Source organism: Marmota monax, unplaced genomic scaffold (assembly GCF_021218885.2).
Source record: "Marmota monax isolate L192 unplaced genomic scaffold, Marmota_monax_Labrador192_F-V1.1 WCK01_AAM20220418_F8-fsc00031, whole genome shotgun sequence".
NCBI lineage: Eukaryota > Metazoa > Chordata > Mammalia > Rodentia > Sciuridae > Marmota > Marmota monax.
The window spans coordinates 16,748,077-16,768,480 of record NW_026695197.1 but is presented as its reverse complement, the minus strand read 5'-3'; the positions used below and the strand labels follow the sequence as shown (position 1 = coordinate 16,768,480).

The window sequence follows — 20,404 nt, the reverse complement described above, 5'->3', positions numbered from 1 at the left end:
AAATAAATAAATAAATAAAGTCTCTGCCTGCCTGATCTAATGATGACACAAAGAGATCACTCTCCATTGTTAGGACAGATTGGAATTCTTTAACATTGCCATCATTTTAACATGGAATTGTTGCAATCTGGAAGATATAAATTTTACCAGGAGATTAAGAAGGCAAGGATCAAGCAATAGGAGTAGAGTTATAGCAACCAAAGATCCAAACAGTGGTAACAGACAAGTGAGTTTAGGCAGGTAAGCTTAAAGTTTCCCATACATCTCTAGTGTTATCTGGGTGAACAGCTTTAAAGCCAATAGCTTTTTGCAAAACTTGATCAGCACTAGTATTTATTTTTCCAGACACAGTGACATAAAATCAGCAGTAGGTGTTTGCCAGAGTACAAACTCCACCTTCCCAAGCCAATAAATCACCTAGAACCAGCCTATTTTCAATCACCAATTGGGCTAGTAAGCCTAAATATTTTAGCTAGTCATTTAAACTCTTGTCAAGTTTCTATAGCAATGTCCCCTGTGGTTGCGGAAATGTTTTGAGTGGTCACTGCATTGCAAATTATTCCTTCTACCCATCCAATAAGTTATCCAATTAAGGTTATTACCCTAGCTATAATTAGACCTTGAATTAACTCTCTTTCTCCTGACCTGTGTAATGTAGAGGAGTTGGTGCCTCAGGGGTCACTAGTGAAAATTTGCATCTTATCTGCTGGAGTGACAATTTATCTCATGTCCCATGTTCTGGTCATCTCTTGCAATCTGTGCAGTGCAAAATTCATGTGACCCTAGATAGCTCTGTATTTGTGTTATGAAGAACATGCCGCTAGGTAAGCACAGATGTCTGTGTTCAAGATTAGCGTCTCATCTTCAGGAGATAGTGAAGGGTTCCTTTGCTTAACAGAGATAGGATGATATTTTCAGGAAGGCAATTTAGGCCTTTAATGATCATTGGTGAATGCAGACTGTTAGAGATGGGGGTTTAAAGCCCTTGGGGGTCTGCAGGATTGATAGGATAGTATCATTTGGTGGGGAGAATATTTGGGGTTTTTTTGTTTGTTTATTTGTTTTTAGGAAAATAAAGACTGGCTAGGCATTTTGTCCTTCCTGATATCTTGGTGTCGCAAACCTAAGAATCTATTTGAGTTAAAACATCCTCAAGCATCCTCTGAGCCTCTCACTTGATGTCCTGTTGTCAATGGTTCCAGGAAGATGGGTGAATGTCCTGTTGTTAAATGAAGAGTTGCATCCAGAGAGGCATTCTGGAAGGAACAAGAAGGTTTGAGTGATAATTAGTTCTCCAAATCTGCAAGTCAAAGGTCCTATAAACCTTTTGACTTTAGGGGTGCCATCAACACCATTTACAACACAGGTTTGATAAGAAAGGGGTTTGGAAGGCTTGAGGAAGGCAGAAAATGAAACTGTATCCAATCAGAAATTGATATTTTTATCTGCCATATCAAGAGTCACCTGAGCCAGGTGCGGGGTGTCCCAGTGGCTCTGGAGGTGGAAGCAGGAGGATCTTGAGTTCAAAGTCAGCCTCAGCAAAAGCTAGGTGCTAAAGCAACTCAGTGAAACCCGGTCTCTAAATAAAAAATACAAAATAGGGCTGGGGATGTGGCTCAGTGGTCAAGTGCCACTGAGTTGAATCCCTGGTACACCTCCCCCACAAAAAGTCACCTTAGGGGGCTGGGGATGTGGCTCAAGTGGTAGCGCGCTCGCTTGGCATGCATGCGGCCCGGGTTTGATCCTCAGCACCACATACAAAGATGTTGTGTCCGCCGAAAACTAAAAAATAAATATTAAAAAATTCTCTCTCTCTTAAAAAAAAAAGTCACCTTAGGATCTTCACAAGGGATCTCCAATTTGTTAATGGGGGCTATGTGAGACCTCGGGCACGTCCCATCCTTGAAAGCAGTCATCATGGGAACCAGATGTCCCAGCCTCCCTTTGGAGGTAGGGCCATTCTCTCCTCCAGTGGTTTCTCCCTTTGCATAGGGGACAAAGCTCAGGAAAAGTGGCCTCTGCTTGGGCAGTCCTTTCTCCATTCCCCGTATTCTCTGAAACTGAGACAGTTTTCCCCTTTTGGATTATATCTGCCTCTCTGGTGATCCTGAGGTACCAGGGTGTTACCTGTAGCAACAACAATTAATTAAACTTGTTCTCTACCCTGTTGCCATTCTCTCTGGATCTTCATAGTCTCTTCTATGAATCAAGATGATTAGAGAACATTCGAGGACCCATTTGATTTTAGAGCTTTCTGCAGATATCTGAGGCTGAATGGCTAATAAAATAAGACTCCAGCAAAATTTGTCCTTCCACAGAGCTAGATCAAAATTAGTAAACTTTCTGAGGAACTCAAATAGCCATCCAAAGAACAGAGCAGGGCTCTCATCTCTCTCTTGTTATTTCTTTGACTTTTTCATAATTCTCTGGTCTACTGAGGGCTGACAATGCTTTTGTTTCTTGATCTGTGTGCTGGTCACCTAGGTTTACATGTACTTTTTTTTTTTTGGTAAATGTATTATACTGCAACTTAAACATTCTGAGGATAATTTGCATTTATTATTTTTAAACAGATTTGTTTTTCTAAAGAAGCATGCATCCAAAGACAAGTCTCAGAATGGGTACCTGATGGCAGTGGAGGATACGCAGGACCAGAAAAGAAATGAGGTTTCAAAAATTGTCCTGAATAAGTAAGACAGAACTTTACTAACTCTACACCTGAGCACCAACCAGGTGAAAATTAGTACTCTGCCAACTTGGATTCTGTGTGCAGGTGACATGTGTGTGGTCCAGTGACAGGGTTCAAAAAATTGAAGAAAACAAGAATGGACAATTAAGGTTGTGTTGGGATCAGGGACAACTGAACAGATACTCCCATAATTAAGTATGTCCCCGCCTGCATGTGTGGGAGAAAAGGTACCATCTGAGAGCCCAGGGACTTCTCCCAAGGTAAGTTGCTTTGGTCAGCTAGTGCTTTGGTCCATTCAGCTGTAAAATGAGTTAGCCAGAGGTTGGGAGATGAAAATTCATTAATATATGTGAGAAGAGGCAGGAATTACTCTAATGATGGGCCCTCCACATGTCTGGGTTGTTCCTTTAATTGACTAAAAAGCCTACCTGTGACCTCCTGGATAAATACCTGAACTCTTCCTAGACAGCACAGGGTCCACTTCCACCTTGTAAATTTACACAAATTCCAAATTACTGGTGGAACCCTATAAGAGTTCATGAGGATTTACCGTGTATTCCTGGGTCTTTCCAGCTCAAAAAGAAAACTACTAAATGTCACGACCAGGGGTGTGGGAGTCTGAGTACTTCCCACCAAAGTTCTTTTTCTGAGATTTGGGTTTTATTCAAGTTCCAAGTAGAATTCCCGGCCTGACTCCAGAATCTCCCGGTGTCTGTGGGTCCACCAAAGGGGCTCCCTAGAATCATCCTGACTGGGATTGGTGGTGAACGCGGCCGGCACGTGACCAGGGACTGCGGTGTTCAGATAGCAGCGCGGTCGCCTGGCGTGCTGGGTCAGGAGCATGGCTGGGGGTACACTTTTCGAGGTAAGGATTTCTGCAGAGGTAGGAAGTTCACATTTTATTTCTGTGATTATTTTCCCCCCTGCTTATACTTTGAAGCATTCCGTGCTTCCGGACATAGTGGCTTACAAAGCTTTTGGGGACCGTGGCCTCCGAAGGCGTCCGGTCGCCTGACCTTAGGTTTACCCGTGGTTAAGGATAAGACAGTGTCTTGGTGACAACAGGGTCTTTGACGAACCCTAGGAACTGAAGTTGGGGAGGAGGAAGAGGCCTGCAGCAGAAGCGGGCTGCCCCTGAATTTCTGCCCTGTCGGACGCCGGGGGCGCGGGCGGGCAGCCCCACAGGCCATTAGCATGCAGGAGTCGCGCGCGCCGTCCTTGAAGGGCTGCCCGGCTGACCTTGCTCCGCTTTCTCCCGAGCAGTCTCCAGGAGCGTGCGAGGACGCGTTCACGGCGGTGACTCAGTGCCCTGCGCGCCGCATGCAAATGATCCTCTCCAGCAAGCCCAGCTCCGCAGCCTCGGCTTCCCCATTCTGCCCTCTTTTTAATTCTACGATTCCAACTCGGCGTTTTCCGCTCCATCCCCTCCCCCTCTTCACGGCCCGCCTGTCATTAGTCTGACTCCAGGAGTGTTTTATTTTCCATTCCCATCCCCAGAACTGAAGGCCAACCTTTGCGCTTCCTCGCTTAGGGCCGAGGGATCAGACGTGGCCATCCTAGTTGAGCCCCAAGCTCTGGGCGACCGCGATCTGAGCCCAGCCGGAGGGGGCGGTAAACCGCGCGCTGGAGCGCACGGGCGGACTGTGCCCAGCCGGATCCCCATTGGCCATCACCTCAGCGGGAGGGGCCGCCCCCGGCTTGGGGCACCTGCCGTCGCCCCTCCGTGGGGGAAATCAGCAGCTGCCGGGCACCCACTCCCGGAGGTAAAAGACAGCGGAGGGAAGGCCTGGGGCTGCGGTCGAGCTTCTCGCGGGCGGCCCTGTCCTGTTGCCGCTGCGGCGCCGGAGACATTCAGATGCCCCCTGCTCGGGCTGCTCCAGCCGGAAACTTTGCCCTGCGAAGTCCTCCGCCCGCCGGACCACGCTGTGAGACGCCGGTTCGGCCGCGCGCCGCCGGGGTCTCAGAACCCAGAGCGTGATTGCCGGGCCTCCCCGCACCCCGCGCCCGCGGCGCCCCGCGACCAGGATGCGCTACGCAGACCCCTCCGCCAACCGGGATTTGTTGGGAAACCGAACTTTGCTCTTCATCTTCATCTGCGCCTTCGCCTTGGTGACCTTGCTGCAGCAGATCCTGTATGGCAGGAACTACATCAAGAGGTAAGAAAGTCCGAGACACGGGGTGGGATGCACGAGGCTCACGGGCGAGCCCCCAGATGGCTGATGCTGTGGTCTCAGCATCCCCGGGGCGAGTGACCCTGGGATCTGCACCTAGTCCCAGGCACCGTTGATTTAGGCTTGGGTCATGGCGCTGCGAAGCGCATCTCAGCGGCCAGAAGAGCGCCTGCTCAGCGCTGGTTGTGTGTGTGTGTGTGTGTGTGTGTGTGTGTATGTGTTTAGGGGGAGCGGGGGGGGGGCTACAACTTTATTCCGCTGTTAAGAAATGGGGTGCAGTTTGGAATTCTAAGCAGCTAAACTGGCAATAAATCCTTTAGAATGCCCGAAGCGGCGGCGGGGATCAGATCCGGGCGTTCCCCAAACCTACAGTTCCGTGGCCATTTGATTGGAGCCCGAAGGGAAAGGGCTTAAAGTCAGGTAGAATTTTTTTTTTTTCAACCTGGTGAGTTCTGAATTTTTTGTACGGGCCGCTGAGGCATAAAAAGCATATTTTCTCCCCCAGGAGCATCGAACTAGGTAGCAGTGTTAATGGACTGTGGCAATGCACAGGGTTAGTGAATTCTTACAATTCCATAGCCATTGGTGCTGTGAAACTCCCAGCCTGATCCCTTCTGAAGGAGAGAATTCTCTCCCATCCTTAGGGCCAAAGGTCGGAAAAGATGGACTTTCCCCATCCTACCTCCATCCTTGGGTTTAACTCCACAGAGAGAAAGGGCAGTAGGAGGTGTTGCTCAGAAACACCCCATTCTGTGTGGGGACAGCCCCATTCCTTGTGGGAAAGATAACACCAAAATGCCAGCTGCCTCCCTCTGTGGCTCCATTGACTTAGAGGAAACGCTGCTGCGGTTCTCTGCCTGGCTGGGGGCTGGGGGAGGTTGGGGGGGAGGGTTGTCCTAGAATGCTCCTATACCAGAGCCTCTGGTGGTGGGAAGCCCCTTCCCCTTTCTGCTAATGGTTCATCCTCCTCTGTCTCCTGTGTCTCTCTGCTCTCTCCACTCTACCCCCAAACGGATAGGAAACAAAATGTCTCTCTGGCTTATAAGCATCCCATCTTCTTGAAACTTCCAAATAATGGAATGGTTTTGTTTTTTCTTTCCACCACTTTGGGGCCTACAACAGTCATTTGTGCTCCCAGTTGTGGCTGAGCATGAGGATGGGAGGGCTAAGGTTGCTGCTGGTGGTCTCACTCCCAGTGGGAAAACTAGGCAGTCAGGCTATTTCCCCTCTTTGTAACTACTCCTAGAACTGAGGAGTCTGTGGTGACTCCTCCCAAACCTTTGTTTCCAGCTAGTCACTGCTACCATCCCAGAGAGGCTTCTTCCTTGGGGGGCAGCAACTCATGTGCTCTTCTCTGTGGCCCCCATGGCTTTAAAGAACATTTTCAGAGTTTCCTGGCTTGTTGGATCTCACAGGACCTGCCTCCTATTTTGGTTCCTGTTTTACCCTGAGATGACACCATGTGCCAACAGCTGGGTCCCTGAATCAGCTGCCGGGGACCCTGCAGGCCCTTTGCCTGCTGCTGTCTTGGTACTTTCTTTTCAGTAGGGCAGCTCTGGGTTCCTGCCCCCTACTGGTACCTCAGTGGAATTGCTGGGGCTGGATTCCTTCTGCCTGGTCAATAGGGCCAAGTATCAGTGCCAGGGCAAATGCCAACTGAATTACCTGCTTGCTATGGCAGGCCCTGCCTGATCTTGGGTGGATGGGCCAGCTGCCCAGAGCCCAGAAGGTACTCCAGTTGCTTCCCATCCGCTCTCCCTCAGAGACCCTGACCCCCTACATTGCACGATGCCACCTTGCAGGGTCACTCCTGAGACTCAGTTTAATCCAGCCAAGCAAGCACAATGTCTGTGTGCTCTGATCCTGGAAGGGAGTACTGGGGACAGTAGAGAAGGAGATAGATGATGCTGTGCTGGTGCTCAGGGGCTTTGAAGTCTATTTGGGGAAACATAGTAGCACAAATGAGATAGGAAGTAAATGAGAAGAGAGAGCCTAGTGGACTGGAATACTTGAAAGACTGCCTGGAGGAGGCGCAACTTGAGTGGGTCTTGAAGGAAGGATTAGATAAGGAGGGGTGGGGGGGACAAGCATATCTAGAACTAAAGAGAGCAGGAATAGAGGTGCAGAGATGCAGGTGTGGTATATCCCCTCATCTCTCCCACACCTGACCCTACCTGCACCTCTCTACTTGCTCTATCCCTGGTTAGTCTGTCAGTGAGCTGCCAGGACCACAAGCTAGACTGTGGCTGCCACATGAGTTGCATCCATAGCACTTGCTTACCTATCTTGTTTTCTGTGTGCACCATCATTGTAATGAGCTGGCTTATGTGAACATGAGTGTGACTCCTGTTGGAAACATCCCATCAGTATTCCCCAAGCAGAGGCCAGCACTGAGACCACCTGGAGGGCCATAGAGATGCAAATTCCTGGGTTTCTGGAGCAGATAACCTGGGGTATGATCTTGTGAATGCCTCATTAGCAGGTTCCCAGGGAGACCTGTAGCAAGCTTCTCCTGCTCCATACCAGGGATTCTAGATTGAGGGCAATTCTTAATAGGCAGAGGCTTTTTTTTTTTTTTTTTTAGATTGTCACATGTGAAAGAGGAGAGTGCTACTGGCACCCTGTGGGAAGAAGCCAGAGGCACTACAAACATCCTCCAATTCATGGTCTGGCCCCCAAACAAAGAATTATCCAGATTCAAATGTCAGTAGTGCTGAGGTTGAGAAACCTTGCTTTCCACCGGAAGCTCCATAAGGTGGGGATTCAGTGTCTTCTTCCCAGCGTTGAGCTCCACACGTGTGTGTAGCAAGTAAGCCCTCAATAAATATGGATGATGGATAAATGATTGGGATGGGCGAGGAGTGTGTGTGTGCACGTGTGGACAGAAGAGACATATTGAAGAGATGGATCCAGTGGTGTACAGGGAAGAAGCAAGCAGCTGTACCAGTGGTCAGTGGCTTTAGTGAAGTGCTTTGAAGACCAAGAAGGAGAACTTGACTTGGTTCATTGGGCCATAGGGAGCCATGTATGGTCCTTGAACAAGGTGGTGTCATAATAAAAGCCACAAAGATGGAAGCTTATCTGGGCTTTTTACAGGAAGGGGTAGAGAGGGAAAGAGGCTGGAAAGTATTATTAAAACACCATGTCAAGAAAGAAGTCAATTTGGTACAAGGATTGAGTCCACGTTAGCATATGGGGTTTCCTGAAGGCTGGCATTCTTCACTTCTCCACTGAACTGGTGTCATACCACCTCACAAAGACCTCAGGGGCACAGAGATGGCAGAGTTGGTCCGGTGATTTAGGGACAGATTGCTGCAGAAGGAAGTGGGGGATGTAAGTCAATGTGCATTTATTTCCTTGGACCTTTGGCCTCTCCTGGGCTTCAGAGAGACTCACTGTGAGCAGTCATGACCTGGGGAATCCATCTTGGTCTGAAAGTGGGAGAAAGAAGGGGGTTGTGGATGGTATCTTGGAGGAAAAGGCATGGAACAAAGCCGTGAAGTTTGCCCTTGATGCTCTTGGCTTCCTTGTCCTTGCTTAATTGAAGAAATAACTTAATGAAGGCTTACTTTATGCTGAGCACGAGCCCAGGTGCTTAGGATACAGTGGGCACTGAGACAGACACGGTCCTTGGTCCCTGGTTTGGGGGGTGGGGTGAACCAGAGGAGGAGGAGGGAGCCGAAGTAAATCAGTGTGCTTCATGGTTCACAGAAGCCTTTGAAGGAGGTCTTAAAGAGAAATGGTCCACAGGCTTAGGTGGAGATGGGAGGAAGTGGACGAATCCAGTTTAAGCAGGAATTGAAGAGAACAAGGAAAACCTGAGTGTTCTGCATTATAAAGTTAGGACTGTGTTGGTGGGGCAGGTAGGGCAGGCAGGGCCAGGTTATGAAGGACCAGTAGGACTGTGGGAAAAGAGGCACATCTGGAGGAAAGAGAATTGCAAGTCTGGGTCTGAATCTGCTCAAACACTGGAGCTGCAGATAGGGAAGACCCAGCTAGCAATGTAAACTGTGGAGTTGCCAACCATCAAAATCATGAACTTTCATGATTGTGATGCATAGTAGTAGGAAATACTTGGCCTTATTTACAAGAAATATGCTCTATTATTTTTTATTCTACTTCATTAAAAAACTTCTACTTTATTTAAAAAGTGCAATGGAATATTATTCAGTCCTTAAAAAAAAGGAAATTTGGACACAGGTTACAAGATGGATGAACCTCGAGGAATTGTGCTTAGTGAAATAAATCAGGCACAAAGGGATAAACATGGTGCCATTTCACTTATGTGAAGTAGCTAGAATCGTCAGATTCATAGAGATGGAAAGCAGAAGGATGGTATCTCCATACCACCCTTGGTGGTTGCACCAATTTGCAGTCTCACCAGCAATGTATGAGTGTGCCTTTCCCCCCATATTCTCAACAACGTTTATTATTAATGTAATTCACTGAATTCCTTTAACAACATGGAATAGTTTCTAGTACCATGCTCATTTTGTAGATGGGAAAACTAAGGCACAGGAAGGTTAAGTAATTTGTTTAAGGTTACATAGTTATGACCAGAGGTATTTTCATTATCTTTAATTCCAAGTATTTTTCAATTTCTGTCTTGATTTATTTTTTTACCTATAAATTTAGAAACATTTATAGGTCAAAAATTTCCAGGTACTTTGTGTCTTTTATTTATTTTGTGATTTTATTAACTCAAAGCTATTATAATAAGATAATGATGCTGATTTGCCTTTTTCAACATTTGTGTGTCTTTTATTTTGTCTCTTGCTACCAGTACATAGTTACATTGTTTTTCTTTTTCCTTTTTTTGGTACTAGGGATTGAACTCAGGGGCATTCAACCACTGAGCCTCATCCCCAGCCCTATTTTGTATTGAGTTGCTGAGTTGCTTAGAGCCTCACTTTTGCTGAGGATGGCTTTGAACTTTCCATCCTCCTGTCTCGCCCTCCTGAGCCACTAGGATTACAGGCATGCACCACCGTGCCCAGCCATAGTTACAATTTTTATATTGAGTGTGACAGTCTTTGTTTTTTTACCTCAAAATTTATAAATTTAGATTTTTTTATGATTATTGTTAACTAAGGATTTAGTTCTCATATTTTTATGTTTTTTTATATATCTTGCCTTTTCTCTCTTTTTGCCTTTGGATTGCTTGCGTTTTCCTGACTTTAGGAGGAAGTTTCTATTGCAATCCTCCACTTTGGGTAGGCCCTGCAGCCCTTGCAGTGGAAGCACAAATCTCTAGCAATGGCTGATGTCACTAGGGCAGCGTCTGACTTTAACACTCTACTACTTCTTTCCTTGCCAGATTATTCATCTATTTAAGAAGACATTTTAAAGATGTTTTTAATTGTTGTTTTAGTGTTTTGTAGTGGGAGGATGTCGCACATTTAGTTCCCTAGAAAGCAGAATCTGAGCCAGAGTTTAGAATGCAAAATGCTTATTAAAAGAAGTGCTCTTGAGATCAATACCTGAGAAAGGGATAGGAAAGACTGCAATTGGGAGAGCTTGAATGGTAATATAGTCCCAGAGAAATCCTCAGCCAGCCCCAGAGGCAGCCCGGAGATGGGATGGTCCTTCAGGCATGCCCAGAGTTGGGGCGAAGGATCAGACCTTTATACCTCTGTGTTGACCAGTCACTGGGTAAGGGGCAAGGGGGTTCTTCTCTTCTGAGGCAGCTCCAAGAGGGGGCTCAGCTCATGGCATCCCTGGCAGGCAAGGAAGAAGTCCTTCACCCCTGCAGTGGGTGTGGGGCACATCACAGCACCTGCTATAGAGGGCTCCTCATTTTGCCGTTTTGTCTGAAATGGAAACCCTTGAATGTCTGTGTTCCCCACCCCACCCCAAATACAAATCTCACCCCCTTGGTCTGCCTGGGTCTGAAGCCCACCCTGAAGTGGAGCATTTCCTCACACAAGGGTCTTTTCCACCCACGACGTCTGTCCTTACTCTGTGCTCTTACCCGTGCTGTGTCTGTCCCTGCTGTTCCTTCCTGGCTGCCTTTCAGTCCAAATCCTGCCTCTTTCCATTCCCAGCCCACAGTGTTCTTGCCCTCCTCTGAATTCCTAGCACCTGTACTGGCTGCACTTGTCACGATCTGCTTAGTACTGTCCTTTTGCTATGTGATGGCGCAGGGGACAGCAGATGGGCTGGGCCTGTTTTCTCCTACTCTGAGGACAGAGGACAATCCTATGCTCTGTCTGCCCCGCCAGCCCTCCTCCTCCTGCACCCTGAGGGTGCAGACCTGGCCTGTCTGCATGTGGCTGGTGCAGACCTGAGACTTGAGGATTTGAAACTGGGTCAAGGGAAAGGACAGCCTGACTTTGGGCCACCTTCATGTGTATATTCGAAGGCTCTCATCTCACAGCCAGATCTCCCCACACCCAGGGGACAAAGCCTGCTGTTCTGCTGTCCTGAGAAATAGGCAGAGCCCCAGGAGATTGGGACCATGGGGAAGGGGGCTTAGGGGCTCTATTATCCAGAGTGTGGCTCTAATGGGGAGGGCGCCCTAGGAAGGAGAAAGGAGCAGACAACAGCCTGGGCTGTAAGCTGTGCTGCCAGCAGAAGAACTTCATAGTCTTGCTGCACAGGGCAGGTTGCTTGGGAGCACTGCTGCAGGCTGGGAAGAGGGTGACCTTCCTAAGGGACCCAGGAGCAAACCTTAGGGAAGCCCCGCTCGCAGTTGTCAACCCACTTGATGAGCCTGAGACTTGAAGACCTCCTTAAATGTCACATCCTTGCCCTTGCTGGGCACTCTCTAGGCCTACTCTGATGTACTCTGCCCCACTCTGCACTAGGGGAGGGATGATAGTTTCCTGTCCTTTTCCCAGTGCCCCTCAGGTGCACAATGATCCCCTCTCACTTCTGGATTTTTTTTTTCTTTAGTACCAGGGAGTGAACTCAGGGGCACTTGACCACTGGGTCACATCCCCAGCCCTATTTTGTATTTTATTTAGAGATGGGGTCTCACTGAGTTGCTTAGTGCCTTGCTGTTGCTGAGGCTGGCTTTGAACTCAATATCCTCCTGCCTCAGCCTCCAGAGCTGCTGGGATTACAGGTATGTGCCACTGGGCCTGGCTAGTTCTGTATTTTATTTTAATTTTTAAAAAATATTTTTTAGTTGTCAATGGACATTTATTTTAGTTATTTATGTGCAGTGCTGGGAATCGAACCCAGTACCTCATGCATGCTAGGCAAGCGCTTTACCATTGGGCTACAACCCCAGTCCTAGTTCTTTATTTTTTGACACTTGTTCTTTTCAGGAAAATTTTGCCTCTTTAGAGGATTTAGTTTCTCTTTGACTTACCTAAGTCCATTTGCTTCTCATCTAATACTTTCCCAATTTAGCTCTTAGCCCTACCCATGATTCTAGGGACTATCTTACAGGTGAAGAATTCATCAGGTAATAATATTAGGGTTCAGGGGTCAGGCTGTAACCTAAGTAGATAATTCTAAGTGAGGATTATTTCATTATTTTATTTATATATGACAGCGGAATGCGTTGCAACTCTTATTACTCATATAGAGCTAATTTTTCATATCTCTGGTTGTATACAAAATATATTCACACCAATTCTTGTCTTCATACATGTACTTTGGATAATAATGATCACCATGTTCCACCATCATTTCTAAACCCATGCCCCCTCCCTTCCCCTCCAACCCCTCTGCCCTATCTAGAGTTCATCTATTCCTCCCATGCTCCCTCTCCCTATCCTACTATGAATCAGCCTCCTTATATCAGAGAAAACATTCTGGATTTGGTTTTTGGGGATTGGCTAACTTCACTTAGCATTTTCTTCTCTTATTCCATCCATTTACCTGCGAATGCCATGATTTTATTCTCTTTTATTGCTGAGTAAAATTCCATTGTGTGTATATGCCACATATTTTTTTTAATCCATTCATCCACTGAAGGGCATCTAGGTTGGCTCCACAGTTTAGCTATTGTGAATTGTGCTGCTATAAACATTGATGTTGCTGTGTCCCTGTAGTATTCTGTTTTTAAGTCCTTTGGATATAGACCAAGGAGAGAGAAGGATTATTTCATTTAATCCTCACCATAGACCTGTTAAATAGATTCATTTAATTCCTCATTTAATATTCAAGGGGAGAGGACAAATAACTCATAAGGGCCATATAGTTTGGAAGACTCTTGTAAGACATAAAAGATGTTTTATTCATCCGTGAGTTCTCAGGACCTAGCACAGTACCTGAAATTCACTGTTGAGTGAATGGATACAAACAAGGAATCCCAAAGCTTTTCCCCAACAACTGACAGACACTCATCAGACACCTGCTCAGCTTTGTGGCAGGAGGGGGAGGGTGCCGCTGAAGAACTGTTAGGAGAGGTGCCTGCCTTGAGGCACTTACAGAGCACCTAGAGGGACAAAAGGAAAAATCAGGTCAGATGACATGAACAAGCTCAATGTGATGTGGAATAGACTATACATCATGCAGTTTTCAGAGAAGACAGCAACCAGGGTGTTGACAGTAGCCAGGTGGAACCTGATGGAGGCTTTGGAGAACAGATAAATTTCAGGAACTGGATTTGGGGAGAATCTGGAGGACAGATTGAGGTTTTGAGGCTGGAGGAGCAGGTGAAGGAAGGTATGGAAGGTTTTAAATTCTCTTTTTGTACCCCAGTGTTTGGTGTGGCCAACAGATGGCCTTTCTGGTCTTGGTTTTGTCCTATGCAGTTTGAGTGGGTAGGCAAGATGGCTGCTCTCTCCTCTAGGTATGATGATGTGGGTCACAGGGGCTGTTCCTTCAGGAGAATGGCTTGGGTTGGGCTTTGCCAGCTCCTTCTGGGAGGAACTCAGAGCCTCTAGACTGGGGGCGTGGGTGGAAATAAGGCAGGTAAGCCAGGAGATGAGTGTGGAATTCCATGCATGGGAAGTGCTGGGGGTTATTGGGAGAATCGCATGCACTTGTGTTCACTGCAGCCTGGGATCACACGTCCTTTGTAGTGCTCGCGCCTTCTCTGGGCAAAGGAAAGCCAAGCATCGTTTCCCTCACTCCTCTAGCAGGCCAGCTGCCATTCTTCCCGCAGCTCAAAGCAGCAATGCTTCTCAGGGTCATTGTTTTTATTTCCTAGAAATAACCCCCCTGCCATCCCCAAGAAGGCTTAAAGGGATCAAGAATCCCTGCCCTCCGCCATCATCTTCTCATTCTACATGTCGGGCTGAGAGTTGCTGTCCTCCTTCCTGTCCTTCTTGCCGGCAGTGCCTGCAGAGTTAACATTTCTGTACCTCTGACCTACCCCTGGAGGGGCACTGTGCTGTAAGCCACCATCAGCCCCTCTTGCTTCAGGTGGATGAGCTGGCTCATTCATTCAGTTCCACAGCAAGGAGCCCTCTTTATGTACCAGCCTTGCCCTGTCCAGTACCAGAGCCACTTGCCTCATGTGGCTGCTGAGTTCTGGAAACGTGGCAAGTCTGAATTGGGATGTGCTGGCTGTAAGTATAAATATGCACTGGATTTCAAAGATGGAACACACACATTAAAAGTTGTAATAGATCTCATTTTAAAATTATTTACAGGTGGAAATGATAACACTTTGGATATATTAGATAAAATAAAATAAAATGTATTATTAAAACTAATTTTACTTTTTTTTTTTGATACTAGGGATTAAACCCAGGGGTGCTTAACCACCGAGCCCCATCCCCAGCCCTTTTTACTTTTTAATGTGTGAGAGAGTCTCACTAAGTTGCTTAGGGCCTCACTAAGCTGATGAGGCTGACTTTGAACTCAGATCCTCCTGCCTTAGCCTCCTGAGTTGCTGGGATTATACCACCATGCGCCACCATGCTTGGCTCTTTTTATTTTTTAAAATCCTTTGGGGATTCACATACAGCTCTCAGAAATAACAGAGAGAACCTGAATACCCTATTTTCCCTCAAAGGTACAATGTCACAACCAGGAAATTAGCTTTGCCACAATCCATCAACCTTCTTTGGACTTTGCTGGGTTTACGTGCACTTATTTGTATATTGTATGTATTCCTTCTATAAAATTTTATTATATGTGTTTTAACTTTCTTATGAGAAGGCTACCAGACAGTGTTAAATTACATATGTGGATCCTGATATATTTCAATTGGATGGTGCTGTCTAGACCCTGGCTTCCAAAATGGACCAAACAGGCTGCTCTTAAGGAGCTCCTAGGGGGCAGGCGTCCAATACCCATGGAAAGTTGACAGACTGCCTCATGAATAAGTTATAAGCCATGTATGTATAATGTATCAAAATATATTCTACAGTCATGTGTATCTAAAAAGAACAAATAAAAAATGAAAAAAAAAAGTTGACAGACTTTTCTTGGGTTCTAGGTGTAAAGCGGGTGACACAGTCTCTTGTTCAGTGCTGCTGGTGTTAGGGGACTGGGAGGCCCCTCTGACCTGACCTAGGGCCACAGAGGAGCCTGCTAATTCACCTGCTTTGCTGGAAATAGTGTGGGGGCTCTAGTCCTGCCCACTCAGCTCCCTCCTCCTTGATCCCATCCTCCACCCCTGCCCTCTCCTCCTCTGCAGAGACCTGAAGGGTGCATGGATCCTTCACCCGGCCAAGTTGGGAACCACTGAATAAGGCTGAGGATTTTAGGGGAGTCTGGGGAAAGAAGACTAAGATTTTGGCATGGAGGATCGGAGGAGCTACTTTAGGTGTATTAGTTTGCAAGGACTGCTGTGACGAGCACCACAGATTAGAAGGTTTACACAACAGGAAGTCACTGTCTCACAGTTCTGGAGGCTGGATGTCCAAGATCATGACACCTGCAGGGTTGGTTCTGTCTGAGGCTCTGATAGGGAATCAGTTCAGTGTCTCTTCCCTCTTTTGATGTTTTGCTGGTAACCTTTTTGCTCTTTGCCTGGTACATCTCTGCCTTCAGCTTTACATGCCATTCTCCCTTTGCATGTGTCTGTGTCCAAATTTTCCCATTTATGAGACCCCCAGGCATATTGGCTTATAGGTCCTACCTATGACCTCATCCTACTTAACTGAGCAAACCTGCAAGGACTTAATTTCCAAATAAGGTCAAATTCACAGGTACTTGGGGAGGGACTTCAACTTATCAGTTCTGGGGGAGGGGAGGGGGGACACAATTCAACCCAGCAGAGGAACTAGCTGGAAAGGCCAGCATGAGGAATAAAAGGGTTGAAGTTCAGTTGGACTGGGTTCCACAGGCTTGGAGAGAATGTGGGCACTGATGATCTCACATACTTATCTATGTGCCGGGTGTGTACACACACGTGTGCACACACACACACACACACCCCAGGGCATGTAACAAGATGGAGAAAGCAGTGCTCGTGGAAGCTCTGACAAAGATAGCAGTTAGAATGATGTGGGCCCTCCCCTTTGTCCACATCACTCTGCAGCCTCAGGGAGGGTGGGATCTGTACTCTGCTTGCTGTTTGGTGCCTGAATCTAAAGGAGAGTTGGGAGGCTGGTGGGTGCATCCCCTGTCCCCACTCCTCAACCTGTTGCCTCCTATGGGCAGCCCCTCCTTGAAATAAAAGTTGAGTATATATTTAACAAAGAGTAGCTGGAAGGGTTGTGACATCATTGGATGGTCCAGATGCCCATGTGAATGGGTCTGACTGGGGGGTGAGCTTGGGAGATGAGCAGGGAGGGGAGTGGGTAGGAAGTGAAGGTCTGGAAGGCTGTGTCAGTGGCAGGAGCATCTTGAGGTTGGCCCAGGTTTAGCCCATCACAGTTCTGAGGCTGGATGTGGCACATGGTCCCAGAGCTTGCCTGCAGCTTGTTCTGTTTCTCTCTGGACCCTTTCTTGGCAGAGTGGCCCCCATGTGCACCCTTTTCCCCACCATGCTTTGGCACTGTGAGTATTTGAATCACCCCAGAGGGCCCTGCAGATCCACAGGGCTTTAGAATCCAGGATGCCCACCTGCTCATTAGAATCTGGGGCCCAGGGCTGGGAGCTGGGGTCTCAGGGAGGCCACCCCCTGCAGTCCACAGAGCCCTTGTCTGCTCTGGTGCCTGCTGCTCACCCTGCCAGTCTTCTCCTTCCCCTCTGATGGTAGGACCAGCCTGGGGTCATCCACCCTGCAACATCTTTCCTTTTACCCCAGATGAAATGTCTCCTGGCAAACCTGGAGAGTAAAATCACTTCCCTTTCCCCTGATGTTCTTCTAGGGAGGCATTACTGTCTGGAGCTTCACAGGGAAGTCATGAGCCTGTAGTCAGTGAGGAGCAGGACAGTGAGGAAGGGGAATCTGGTAGCTACACCGCTAATCCCCCTGGAGAGGTGTGCAGCTGCCGGCTGGCAGCACTTCCACCTTGATCTGGGTGGAGAGGCCCTTGGACTCCTCCTCTGGACCTGGGGGGATATGGACAGCAAAAGGAGGGAGATCTGACCCTCACAGACTCCAGGTAGCTGTGCTGAAATCCCTACTTCCCAGAGGATGAAACTGGCCTACCTCTATCGGGAGCAGCAAATGAATTATGGGTCTTGAATTGCCCAGAGACAGAGGGAATATCTCTCTTGGGAATTTCTCAGTGAGAAGGTGCTGATCAAAGATTGCCCAGTTGCTATGGTGATGCCCTGTTCAAAGGGGATTCTGTGCCAGCCACAGAATTTATCAGTTCATGACCTAAGATTCAAATGCCCACTGCCCCTAGGGGGTGGGTAGAGAATTATGGGTGCAAACTGATAACTGTAATTGGGTTGTTCATACCTTTGACCTCGGTTCTGTTTGTTTTAGGGTAACTTTCTCACAATAAATCCCTTTGATGTTAAAGCTTATTTAATAAATGTGCTGAGCTTGCTTGTGGACAGTCTTCCTCCAGTGGAGGTTGGCGGAAGCACCAGGCCCTGTCTTTTTCTCTACTTTTGTGTCTGTTTGTCTTTTCTCAATCCCGTTACTGCCCAGTTTGGGAACCTGGAACCTGAATAAATAGCCATGCAGGACTCGGCACACCACCTCAGAGAAGGCTTTGAGGGAGCACAGAAAGGTGGCATTGCTTCTATGAAGTGTCCTCTTATCCACCGTCACCTGCCTCTGGCTCCTCAGCCCAACAGAAACCTCTGGCCCCAAGCTTCAGGCCTTTGCAGGTGCTAATCATCTCAGCATCCTTCCCCTGAGGTCACCTCACCACCTTTTGGTCCCTTTCAAGTGGCCCCTTTGGGGAGAGGCCTCCTTCACACCCTGTGTGGAAGGGCATCTCACCTACCCCAAGCTCCTCATCCTCTTTTTCTCCCTTTATTTTTCCCCACAGCACATTTCCCCCTCAGGCACAGTACACATTTTGTCACCTGCTAGTTTATTGTCATTGTATCTTTCTCCCTGTCGTAGAAGGGAAGCTCCAATGGGTCTGGGCCTCTGTCGGTTTGTGCACTGTTGAGCCTTGGCATCCAGCCTGGTGAGGTTTTTTTGATAATTATGGAATAATATACTAAAATAAATACATGTAATAAACAAAAAATAGAGTGGATGGGTAAAGGAAAGGTGCCTTCTGCCAGCTGTGAGGTTCAGGGACAGTGACGGTGAATAATGGAAGAGTGCCTGTCCATTTTATTTCACGAGCGTGGTGTGGTGTGTGAGAAATGGCTCCTTTAAAGATTTTTATTTAATTAAAAAGCAATGCCAGGTCTTCTCCACCAGTTGGTAGGAAGTTGTAATGGCTGAGGCGCCTTCCCTCCATCCCCAGGGTTGGGTGGAGACCTGGGGAACAGGACATTTGAGTGACCCTCTGGGCCACACTGAGACCCCCTGGGCCTCAGCTGATCTGCCTCCTATTTTCTGGAGGCTTCTGGAGCCCTGGCCCAGCCTCTAGAGGTGCCCCTAGCAGCAGTCTTTCTGAGGCCTGCTGTCCCTTTGGAAAGGTATGGAGAGAGGATCCCAAACCCCTATTGTGGGCCTCCCTGTCTCGAGGTATCTCCCCTGGGCATGGTCCCACCACTTCCTCTCTACCCCTCTCCAGACCCAAAATTACCCGCCTTCTGCTTCCCTCCAGAACAGTCTAGCACAATTTCTTCAGTGAGCGTTGAAGCCTTTCAGCCCCCACAACCCAGATGGCCCTAAAGTGAGAAGATAAAAAAGGCAAGCTATCTTCCTGGTGTGGGGGAGGGAAGATACCAATGAATAATTTAATAGATTCTCCTCCCACGAAAGTTAAGTGAAAGTTAAGTACTGGTGTTTGTGAATGATTTTCCTCTTATTATTATTATTATTTTTTTCAAACAGAGCCTACTCAAGGTTATCCTTGTACTAATAGTGAGTTCAGCATTTGCATTCCTATTATAAGCTGTCAAATGGGAGGGAAAGAGGTGCTTTCAGGCAGGGCTCCAGAATCACATTTACCTGGGCTTCCAGAGTGGGCAGCTGTCGCAATGGTGAGCAAGTCCGTCATGCATGAGGTCAAAAGGCAGAGGGTTGCTGACCCTGCACCCCAACAGGGGAAGACCCCAAGGTGTGGTGTGCAGCTGACTCCCAGGACAGAGTCTAGAACTTTGCTGATTGGAGAAATGAACTGAGAGGACTCCTGAGTTCCTGGCCTCCCTTGGCCACTAGTTGTCTGAGCACTAACTTTCTACTCTGTATCCCAGTTTCCTCAGAGGTGGGGGTGATGCACACTCTATCTACCTCACAGGATAGAGCGAGATGATGTCAGTCAGGGGCTGCCAGTGGGTGGTCCCCAGCCTCCAGCACTGCATATTTGGTCTGCACAGTGTTTCAAGTTTGAATTAATTGACAGCTTTTAAAAATTGGAAAATTAAAAATAAAAGTCTGGCTTCCCAGCACCCCTTGGAAAACGGAAGGAATTGGTGCCATGAGGCCCGTTTTCCCATGTGTTGGGCAGGGCGTGGGTTCTCTCGTTCTGGGTGCCTTTGTTTCATTCGTTCTCTGTCTGCCCCCATTCCCCACTCTTGAATCAGCTCCCTGGTGGAAGTGAAGCACTGTGGGAGCATAAGGCATCAATGTCTAGATATGATCTTGTTGGATATTTTAGCTGGGGTGGGCTAGGCTCTCAAAGGTCCAAGGAGGGCATGAAGATGGGAAAGTCAGGGTATCATGGGACCATCCCTACCTTTAGGGATTACTGTCATAGAATAAGAGTGTCCCTCTCAAGGCTAGGATGGAGTCCCCTATGACAGTAATGGCACCTGTTTCTTGAGTGACCCACTGGCTTGAGACCAAGTTGATTCCAGGAAAAGAAGTGGGTTTGGCTTTGTTCTTGGTCGAGACTTGGATTGGGAAAGCCTTTCAGATCAGCTGCTCCAGTCACTTTGGGCTGATGGTCCTTGGGGTCCCTGCCCTCCACCTGGTCCAGGGCTCTCCTGATGGCACGAGGGGGAAAGCAGGGACATGGGCTGGGTGATTTTCCCAGTGGGTCACTGGCTCCCTAGGGGCTTGAGTGACAGTTGTTAGGAAAAAGGCATGAAATCTCTGGAAAAGCTTCACCTGTAAAGTTTTTTCATGGGGTGGGGGAAACTCTGCCCCTAGTTTATTATTATCTATTTTTTTTTTTTTTTGGTGGGTGTTAATATCAGCTATCCATCATCATTGCCATCT

General features: G+C 47.7%; 1 protein-coding gene across 6 annotated transcripts in view; it reads left to right on the top strand.

Moving 5' to 3' along the window:
• The first annotated feature begins 3,465 nt into the window (after positions 1–3,465).
• Positions 3,466–20,404, top strand: part of St8sia5 (ST8 alpha-N-acetyl-neuraminide alpha-2,8-sialyltransferase 5) — a 66,033-nt gene continuing 49,094 nt past the window's right edge. For 5 of the 6 annotated variants that reach the window (XM_046428430.2, XM_046428429.2, XM_046428428.2 and 2 more), the window contains exons 1-2: positions 3,466–3,554; positions 3,953–4,845. In XM_046428430.2, coding sequence (XP_046284386.1) covers positions 4,715–4,845 — 131 coding nt within the window. In that variant the 5' untranslated portion in view covers positions 3,466–3,554; positions 3,953–4,714. Of the gene's footprint in view, positions 3,555–3,581; positions 4,846–20,404 lie in introns of those variants that run through there. The other variant, XM_058573937.1, reaches the window with a different exon arrangement.